Raw genomic sequence first — 11,285 nt, 5'->3', positions numbered from 1 at the left:
GTATAATCCCAGGAAGACCAAAGGGAAGTATCCTAAGTTGTCTTCTTCATGGGAAGACCCATATGACATAGTGGTTCGTCTCTCAGACGTGACTTTCCAAATAAAAGGTGGTTGGCGAGGTAAGCCAAAGGTGGTGCATGCCAACAGGCTTTGGCGTTATCAAAGTCCAGGTCATTTCAGTTGGAACGAAATGAACAACAGAACAAATGACACTACTGAAGATGTGTCATCTGAAAAAAAGCCACTGTTGAAGAAGAAACTCTACCCAGTTTTAAGGAGAAACAGTGAAGCCGTTAATGAAGTTACTACCACTAATGTGACTGCTACTGATAATGGGATATTTCCTGATGGAGCAGATGAATCCCACGTAAAGCAGAAGCCAAATAAGACCGAGACCAGTACGAAAGAAGAAACGTCCTGTAAAATTAAGAGATTTTGTTGTATATTAATTTTGTGTTTGTAAATTCTGTACATTTGATTAAGTTATTGTTAATTATCTATTGGTTTAATGTAAGTGGCTATTGTTCAGGATGAACAATACTAAGGAAGGGGCAGTGTTAAGACAGCAGAAGTCAAGTGACGCTGGAAGCATGCGTGACTGAGAGACACCTATTTGTTAGTATATATATAAGCCTTGCAGAAAAAAGCCAGGGGATGGTTAAGCAAACAGTAGTCACGGTGAGTTTCGGGTAACTTATGATTCTGTTTCGAGCTAGTGTGTGTTTTGCACTCGTAGGGAGTGAAGTTATCGAGATTGTTAATCACTGTGATTTATAGCTTGTATTATAAAAGTTTTTAAGTTTAAAGTGACAAGAAACGTACTGACTGTGGAATTACTGTGTACTAAAAGTAACAATATGTTTCACTTGTTTTAATACATTATTTTGAAAGAAGTGGACTGTGTGCTGTTTGTTTATCGTTGAAATTTATCGCCAACAAGTCACAGACACCTACTGGGAAGAATGGCGTCCCTATAAAACCTGATAGTGGCGAGCCAGCCAGGATTATATGGTGGTAAATGATGGTAGAAGAAGACGTGAACGACAGCGGAAGTAAGCCAATATAATGTACAGCTGATAGTGGTGACAAAAATATTGTAGATTACAACCACACTATATAACCATGTCGACTGATCTTGATATGTGGATAGAGAATTGTGAGCAACTTTGGCTCAAAGAGAAGTACCCAAAAATGACAATGGAGTCAGGACAACACGACCTAATCTACCCAAATTTGATGAACATAAAGACGACATGGGTGCTTTCCTGGAGAGATGTAAAATATTCACCCAAAGCTAGAACCGGGACAAAGGTGACTGGGCAGTTTGTCTCGGTCCACTTCTCACAGTAAAAAGGCCTGCATATGTATGAAGGTATGACATCAGAGATTCCATGGACTATGACAAGTTAAAAGTGGCGTTGCTGAAATACCATAAACTTACTAAGGAAGATTTTCAATGGAAATTTAGAGAAGTCAAATCTGACACTGGAGAAACTGTATTTCAGTTTGTGGCATATTTACAGCTATACCTCACACGATGTACTGACATGGCCAAGTGTGAAAATAGTTTTGAAGGACTGGCAGATCCACTAATATGTGAACAGTTCATGATCATGTGCTCAACTGACACGTCACTGTTCCTAAAAGAGAAAGCACCAAAAGAAATGAACGAGATTATCAAGCTGGCAGAACAGTACATGGAAGCCCATGGAGGTAGTAAAACTGGCAAGTCCAAGAATAAGCAGTTAAAGTCGAAACAAGGGGTAACTGACCAGAAGCAGAATGCCAACACATGTGACAAAATGTTAATAGACAAAAGGGAGAAGAGATGCTTTGCGTTTTATAAAATATGGCACATTGCAAATGAGTGCAAATCTGTCACAAGCAAATAGTCACAGGGAAATAAAACATAAAGCAGCTGGAGCTACCTGCAGAGATAGTCCTGGCAAGAAACAAGAAAAGAATGACTGTCACCATAGGTGCCACTGCCAGAAGAAACAAAATGGGGACAACTTCTCAGAATCACCACAAGAAGGAAGTGCTATCACCATGATTACACAGTGCATGATTGATGGTCAGCTCAAGTTAACAAATGGATCAACAGCGTCAGTAGTGATTGGAGCATGTGACAAACATTGAGAGGTGCCAACAAATCACAACATGCCAGCAGGTGAAGGCTATCTTGGGGACAAGAAAGTAAAAGTTCGGTGCAGCAGTACAGCAATGAGAACAAGTCTAGTATCTAATGACCAGATGACAGGCAAGATACATCTGTGTGTGCTGATTGATGGGACAGTGAGAAAGTGTGCCATAGCAAGAATAAAGATAAACAATCCATACTATATTGGAGACCATTGAGGCTATGTGAATGAAGGCCCCCATCTACGACTTGGTGATTGACAATATACCAGGCAGTAGAAATTTGGAGGAGCATGATGAGTCATCTTCAGTCACTATAAGAGCTCAAGAGAAGAAAAGCAAGCAATACATCAAAGCCCTTTCAAGTCTCGAAAAGTAACATCCCGAATGTAGGTCTATGAGGAAACACAGAAGAAAGACCCTTAACTGCAGAAACTTTGGGACAGAGTGGAGAATACCATACTCAAGTGATGAAACTGACTCATGAATCGATTGGGGAGGACACGTAGGAGCAAAGAAGATGGCAGACAGAATCCATAACAACTTCCATTGGCTGGGGGTCATCAGAGATGTGACATCTGCCAAAGGACAATACCTAGAGGAAAGGTAGCCAAGGAGCCACTGATTGAGATGCCTCTCACAGAAGAGCCCTCCAGCAGAGTAGATGTGGACTTGATCAGACCACTAACACCTGTATCTGACAAGGGCAACTGGTATACATGCTGACGGTAGTCGACTATGCAACACATTACCCAGAAGCCGTAGCATTGCCGAAGATAGAGACAGAAAGAGTAGCAGAATTCCTCCTGGAATATTCTGCACATTAGGCTTCCTCAAAAAAGTCTTGAGTGACAGAGGGACCAAGTTTACCTCAGAGCTGTGCAGACTCATCAGCACTAAGCAACCCTTTACCACCCTGTACAGCCCCAGATGTAATGGACTTTGTGAGAGTGTCAATGGAGTCTTAAAACGTATGCTGAAGAAGATTTCTCAAAAGAGATCACATGACTGGGACAAGTACCTGCAGACAGTATCATTTGCTTACCGAGAAGGCCCGTAGGCAAGCACAAGATTTTCACCCTTCAAGTTGCTGTAGAGAAGAACAGTACAAGATCTGATATAAATATTGAAAGACTTGCGGACTGGAGAAGAAAATTGTTTGTTTTGTTTTGTAATTAAGCACAAAGCTACATATGGGCTATCTGTGCTCTGCCTACCACGGGTATCGAAACCCGGATTCTAACGTTGTAAGTCTGCAGACATACCGCTGTGCCACTAGGGGGCAGAGAAGAAGAGTCAAAAGTAAAGAATATATACCAGTACATGTTAGACCTGTTAACATGTTAATAGGTTAACTTGCTCGAGAGAGCTTGTATGTGGCTCAATGCAATCAGAAGCACTTCTATAACAAGAAGGCCAAGGACTGGCGTTTCAAGAAGAGCAGAAGATCTTGGTTCTGCAGCCTATAGATAACAACAAACTCACCCTACAGTGGAAAGAACTTTATGAGGTGCAGGAAGTGGTCAACTGAATAGACTATAAGGTGAAAGTGAATGGGAAAACAAATATCTACTATGCCAATGTGTTGAAGAGGTACTTTGAGAGGAAACAATGCCTAAAGGATGCTGCTGTTGTGGCACAGATGGACATGACAGGTGTAGCTGTCATAGATGCAGAATGAGAAGACAGTGACTTTGTCATAGAAGATGAAGGTGTACTTGATCTAAGACTGGTGGGTGGAGATGAAACGTACAAAGACATCAACATCAGTGAAGAGCTGACTGGCAAGCAGAACAAAGAGTTACAAGATCTACTGTGCCAGTATGCAGATATCATCACGCATAGACCAGACAAGACAGACTTTGTGCAACATAAAATCGATACCACGACCAAGGATCCAGTCAAAGTGAAGTCTTACCAGATGTCTTACATGATGAGAGACCTAATCAAGCAAAAATTCGAGGCAATGCTAGAAGCTGGAATCATTGAGCCTTCGAATTCAGCCTATTGTTCACCAGTGGTAACCTTGGGGAAGAGGGATGGCTCAAACTGCTTCTGCACACAGCTCTTGAAGCTAAACCTCGTAACGAAGTTCGACTCCAAATCTATAGGCAACCCAGAGGTTATTATGGTAAAACTAGACATGGCCAAATTCTTTACCAAGATCGACCTCAGTACAAGTTATTGGTAGATCCCGATGGAGGCAGAATCGAAAGAGAAGACAGCCTTTGTGACATCTATTCTTTGATTCGCTACTCCCTCTGCAATAGACTAGTTTCACTGAATTCACGACTAATCAGTATTGCTTGAAAGAGCAAATTTTTTTTTTCCTCTGTCATTTCATCCCAGCCCACAAAGCCGGTGGACCAGCAGAGGGTTATGATTTCTCTTCGGCCACATGGTAAACGTTCAGAGCATAGTGGCTATGGATAATTGATGAACAAATTCTAAAACTGAAAAGAAGGTTATGAAATGATACTCGTCAAGTGTTCAAAACTTTATCTATTCAGTTGTGAAGGTAAGTGAGATAAGAGAAAAGAAGCCGTGTTCAAACAAAATAAATATAAGGCAGCAGGTTTTTCATAAGGGAAGCATCATGTCCTGGATCATCCTCTGGAGGAGACATCTCACACATGTTGAAGAGATGTTAAGCTGGAGTCAGCAAATATGATTTTGTGAGTCAGGAAGCAACGTGTGGTATACTGATACAAAGCTTCTGAGAAGTCAGAACCTCTGTTGAAAGGAGGGGACGAATCTAACCTGTGTATTTGGCAATAGGTTGTTATTAAAAGCAATATATATATAGCACTTGAGGGGGGCTTTTTATAGAAATATATGATTAGAAATAACATATAAAAAGCTTTTTAAAGAGATATTTAAAAATAACATGTTTGGATCTTTTTTATAAAGTTTGGTTTCGCTGTTGTTGAGCAGAAAGTTATAAAACAAGCTATCTGTGTTCTGTATCAAAACCTGGGGTTTTATCGTCTTAAGCCTGCAGGCTTATTGCCGAGCCGTTAGGGGTCTTTTTATAGGGAGATGTGATTAGAAATAAAGTATAAAGAGCTGTGTTTAGAAATAGTATGTAAAGAACTCTCATTATGCAGAAGTGTCTCAAGAAATAACGTTCATGTTAAGAACATTTTTTAAAGATGTGATATAAATGACATGTTAAAAATTTTCTTATGAATAAATATAATTAGAAATGGTATTTTAAGAATAGATTGGGCCTCTAAGCCATTCATTTCGTTTTTACTGGAATTACACGATGTGATGAAGAAAAGAAAAAATTACAAATATATTCGAGATGTGTATCATATGCGGCTAATGAAGATATGTTAGTGTAAATTTGGATGTTCTATCTCATCCAAGTATATCTTTGTATACAAACTATTAATAAATATAATGAAAATTGGACCGTAATATCGTCAAGCAAGTTGCAATAGCGCCATCTATTGGCAAGTTGTCCAATAGCGTGTTATTTTTTTGTCGCGTAGATATACAAGCACCCTCAAGCAAGTAGGTGCGGCGCCTTTGACGAACAGCATGTGCTTGCAAGCAAAACAACACCGAATTGGCATTGTGGCGGCGTGGAGAGGTTTGGTCGCGTCGTTCATTTGGTGATGGCGACCAACTTGTCATCGGATAATCGGTAGAAATCAGTGTGAAAGATTTCAACGCAGTATACGAACGGCTTGACTTGCTGCAAAACAAGAAACAAGTCTACGGTTAAAACTTAAAGACAGACATGGGCGTGAATTCACATATTAAGTCATCGACCCTGTGCATGTTTTTAGGTAAGTGCCCTTGACATGAAGTGCGGGCTTTATACTGTGTCCTGCCTACCTTCTTTCCAAACAACACTGTTGAGACTAGTTGTTAGTTGTTATATCAAGTGTCATTATGTTCTTTACGCACTAACAATATTGTTGTTTTCGAATGTTTTGTGATTCTTTTCGTTTACAGTCAGGTTAGTAGATTTCAGCAGTAGGACGGCAAGTAGGCAGTGTGATGTTACTTGTTGAGACGGTGTGCTTTTTGCCTTAATAACTGTCGGTTCCCTATTGTCTTTGTCTTTGAAATTTTGCTTGACAAAGAAGGTTTTGGGAAATTAGGAAACGTATATTATTCAATACGTATTGGGACAAAACAGATTATACTACAAAAGTACAAGCTGTAAGATGACCTGTTTTGACTCCAACAGTAATTAAGTAATGTTATAATTTATATATTATGTCAAGGCCCCCCCCCCGAAGAAAAAAAATTAGGGGGGTCAAGTAACTCAAGTTTGAAAAAATTAAGAAATGTAAATACAAATACCGTATGATTTTCCAATAACATAGAAGAATAATTTTACATATCAAGTATATTGTTTTCTTTTTGAAAATCCCGGGGGGGTCAAGTGACCCCCTTTGCCCCTTCCTGCGGGCGCCCATGTATTATGTATATTATTATATTCCGGTAAATTATTATTATTTCTTTTGTGAGTTTTTAAGGGTTAACTCGTTTTAAGGTTGTATTTGCTTATAAATACAGTTTGGATTGAATAATCTAGCCTTATTCTACAGTCTACATTTATAATGTCTGTTTTTTGCTAGTTTTGTTAAAAACAACACGAACTTATTGTTGATTGTTTAGTTTTGCTTTAGGGGTAGATATATTTTTCTTTTTAAATAGAAGTTGATGTAAAACCGGTATAGACTGCGTTTATCTGATGAGCTACGTCGATTGATGGACCCTTTTGGGTTGGTTTTCGCTTGTTGTTAGCTCGATCACATATGCATGTGTTCTCGCTTCTTTCGCATTGTTGTTTCAGAAATTTCAGTACATTTCAAATGTCTACAAGAACATATTCATGTTTTTGTTGTTCCTTAGATAAACACCTGTACTACCATGATAATGGCTGGAGACGGATTGAATGGGTAACGAAGAAAAACTTTAATATAAGTTTAACATAACAACAAATGTACAACGTTTCGACAAGGTTTTGTCATCATCAGGTGCTACCATGTATGGCAGCGGACAACAATGTTCTTTTTAAATCGTGTAATTTAAAAAAAAATTTGTTTGTAATTGTAAGGAAGCAAATTTTTAATCTGCTCATACCTAAGCAAAGATAATGCTTTAGAAGTAGTATTAATTGGAAAGATTGTTTATTTTTTAGAACAAAGCGACACTAGGCCATCTGTTGTCTCCACCACAGGGAATTGAACCCCGGATTTAAGCGGTGTAACTTCATAGACTTGCCGCTGCCCCCACCGGGGGACTGTTTGGAAAGTAATCATTTTGATTAACGTACCAGCAAGTAGTTGTAGTTTTTTAATCTTAAAAATACCAGAAGTTTTCCTTCGAGCTGTATTGAAACAAGCAAAAACTAAATCAGAACAGTTGCTAGGCTCTGGAACACGGAGCCCAAGTCCCGATTCTGCTTGACAGTGCCCTGAATCCCCAGTTAGTGTTTTGAAAAATCAGAATAGAAAACCATGATTGATATCATACTGAAACGCCGAAAATTCCCCCAACTTATGGGCCCGAGCCTCGAATCGTTTAAACACCTAGCGACGCCTCTGAACTAATTGTAGTTTTACGTTATAAACCGTACAAAATGTTGTTATTAAACGATTATATGCTCATGAGATATTTTATACCTGGAAATATCATAGTTTTTAAATTATTAAGAAAAGGAAAACAAATCGTTCCGTGTTTTGAATTGTGATGTTTATTTATTTTGTACTGGGAGGAACAGAACTTTGAAAAGACGCAGATTGTGTGGTTTGTTGCTCAGCATAATAGGGAAAACAATTTACTTTCGAAATTTGAAGAATTCTATCATTTATATACAATCGCGTGATGCTTACGTGTTATCCACTTATGGAAGATATTTATGGAGGCATATTTTGAACTGCTGAAGTTGATTTATTGTTCTTTCAGACATTTTAAAATATTTGTGTTATTTATTACTAGTTGCGCTGAAACGTTGGTTCTACCCGATTTTTGAAGGTCTGGTAGAACAAAAACAAAAACGTGTTCACATCGATTTTTTTTCTCTTTTTTTTTGGGGGGGGGGGTAAATTTCATGTACGCTTACGTAATAAATGCAGAACAGTTATTTTCAATGGGATCAGAAAATATCGTATGTAGTACATATTTGATAACAGTTTAAAACAGAATATAACAATAATTGTATCAAACTTCTCCATTTGGATCAAACAGAATCCATCCCGTGAAACAGTTGATTTTTCTACCCAGTGTCAAGTCTATATCTTTCTGTTTTTGTTTAAATAATAAGTTATATATAGGGGCAAGTACTTAAACGAGGTACCTAATCATCGAAATTAAACAATCTATAAACACTTTTATATAACAATGGTATGTTTTAATTAATTTATGCGGTTTTTGTGAGAGTTGAAAACAAAGATAATTGAAGAAACATCGTTTTTTTCAAAGGAGGAGTATGGCTTAGATGCAATTAGATTAAAGTAATTTAAATGTAAGAGAAACATTTTTAATCCTTCACACATTAACTATGTATTTGACATTTGTTTGTATACTTATTTAATTATCTATATTTGTGTTTATATAATCATTACATATAAAACCAATGCTATTAGCATAGCTTTCACGTAGTCTTTTATATACACTTCTTTGAACTATAATGACTAAAACCTGTGAAAATAGATACGTTTCGTGCTATTCAACTCGGATTTCCCCAAAAAACATTCAAGTCCAACTAACAAATAGTTACTTTCTTTTTTGTACGATAATGTTTTATATATTCTTTTTCAATGATTCCAACTTAAACGTACGTTTCAAGTTGTCTCTGGATGTAGTACGCGGAATTCAGGTAATTATAAAAATATTATAATTGACCCAAAACTCACTCTACTCTGATCTACTGCAAATATTAGATATAAATCTTATATACAAACTTGGACATTAGTAGAAAAAAGACCCCCCCCAACCCCCTTGAGAATAGTCAAGAAACAAACGTCGAAAGGACTTGTTGTAAGAGTTATTCAAAATTCTGAAACATCGTCGAGATGCTACACAATATTTAATACAGTGTTGAATGATGCAAGCGGCAAAACACAAACCAGCTTGAGTTTCTTGTAGTGTGAATTAGCAATCTTATTGTAGTTTGTGAACACAGCTTCTACCCAGAAAAGCTTGTTCTTAAAAGTTGTACGCGGTACGGAGCTTACTCTATTGATGCATGCGTGCTCTGTAAATAGCGGATCAACTAAACCTTCATGCTGGTCTGGTTAGGGTAAAGGTCTGTAGCGGCCTTCAGCAAACAATGGGGTAATTCAGGGAATGCTATCAAAGTATTTATTCCCCTAAAATCCTTACTGAGTCAATCAGCGGTGAAATGTTAAGATTACAGCTTGCCTGGTTGTGATATTTAACCACATTGTCAACTCTTAATGCTTTCACGCTGTTCATATCCTTAATGGTATAGAAACTTCAAGTTTACACTCAACGCCATAGTCTAATCAGATACAAACCGCCGAGAAGCACAATTTTTGTGTAACTATTTTACAATCTGTTAAATTTTACACGCCACTAAATCCGTCATTTGAGGACTATACTTTGGCGTGATAAGTCCACTTAGATAATCAAATAGGTTTTAACAATTCAACAAGAAGTTCCGAACAAAGCTGCTTTTAATCAGGTAAGCTCCGTGCGTTAACAGTTAAATTAATATTTCAGTTAATTTTGAAAGGTTGTGAAACTGGTTCATAACCACATTACAGAATTTTCTGATTATTTTATTGAAACGTTAGCAATCGAGCCACGAAAACCAGATCTGGAGAGCAGTTTTATTAAATTATGTTTCGTAATAAACCAAAAACCATCTTAACCCTTAAATTACCGACTGATTAATACTCGTTCTTTACCGATAGGTTCCACATATTCCACCATATTGAGTGATTTAACTTTTGGCAGTGACATTTCATTGTATATCTATATAACTGTAATTATTACTTTTCCCTATGTAAAATACGCATGGGACCCCAGCAGAAAATAGTGAAATTAACTGTAATATTGGTGGTATTTTTGTTTCTAGTTTTTGTGTGACCCGTATAATATTGGGTGGCCTTTTAACCAACAAAGTTACAGATCCACAAGAAATTTTGAGCATAAACAGTTTTTCAAAATCTTTAAAAAGGTCCTTATCAATAATTCTATGGTTAAACAAAGTAAAGAAAAAATAATAATTTATATTTCGTATATACATATATATATATGTGTGTGTGTGTGTTAAAAATTTATATTATTTTCTCACCAGAGGTGAAATTGAAAAGAGAATCTGTGACGTAGAGGCCCTTATACATTACTTGATTGGTCATCAACAGTTTCGCCTATTCAAGGCTCATCAGCACAGCTTGGGTCAGCAGACCAAAGAAATATCATTAAGCCTCTTATCATGGTGAAGTGTATATAATATGTATGATGTTTTGAGTCGAAACACCATAGATAATTTATATTTCGGTTTATAAATACTGTTAAACAGAAACCTACAAGTTAACAACAATAAACCAAGAAAAATATAAAAAGATTGAGTTCATCAAAGATGTAGAATAGCAGCCTAAAAGTAATAAACTAGCCTGATAAAACATCGTGAAAACGTTTTACTTGTAGCAGTTATTATTACGCAAACCGTTCTGTATTGTGTAACTAATTGTATTGAAGTAAAAAAAAAAGGGCGAGGCGGATATCGTTTTTATTTTTTCAGCCAGACAGATTAAATTTTGTTAAATTGAATCAACGTTTAAGATCCGCGAACCAAAATGTTAACAGAAAAATAAATAACCCATGTAAAATAGTTAATTTCGTACCTTAGAGTTAAAAAGTATGACTTTTATTTTCACGTTGATTAACTGAGGGTTTTTTGACAATCTAAATTTTAAATTCGAAACAATATCATTATGAAGAAAGTATATATTTGAATAACAATAACATAAGGAAATGACTGGAAACTTAAATAGTAGTTGGTAAAAAATTGAATGCGTTTGATTTGAAAGAAAATCGTGTTTTTTTACCTGAGTCTTTTTCTGTTTGTTAACTTTTCGTTGCTTGTTTGTTTGTTTTTGAATTTCGCGCAAAGATACACGAGGGCTATCTGCGCTAGCCGTCCTTAATTT

General features: G+C 36.9%; 1 protein-coding gene across 1 annotated transcript in view; it reads left to right on the top strand.

Annotated features, from left to right (window-relative positions):
- The first annotated feature begins 5,727 nt into the window (after window positions 1-5,727).
- The window catches only part of LOC106477924 (inactive tyrosine-protein kinase 7-like), an 82,439-nt gene continuing 76,881 nt past the window's right edge, over window positions 5,728-11,285 (top strand). Inside the window, exon 1 of the mRNA XM_013938441.2 lies at window positions 5,728-5,936. Coding sequence (XP_013793895.2) covers window positions 5,888-5,936 — 49 coding nt within the window. The 5' untranslated portion in view covers window positions 5,728-5,887. The remainder of the gene's footprint in view (window positions 5,937-11,285) is intronic.

This window comes from Limulus polyphemus, unplaced genomic scaffold (genome assembly GCF_000517525.1).
Source record: "Limulus polyphemus unplaced genomic scaffold, Limulus_polyphemus-2.1.2 Scaffold171, whole genome shotgun sequence".
Lineage (NCBI taxonomy): Eukaryota > Metazoa > Arthropoda > Merostomata > Xiphosura > Limulidae > Limulus > Limulus polyphemus.
This window is presented reverse-complemented; position numbering and strand designations above follow the sequence as displayed.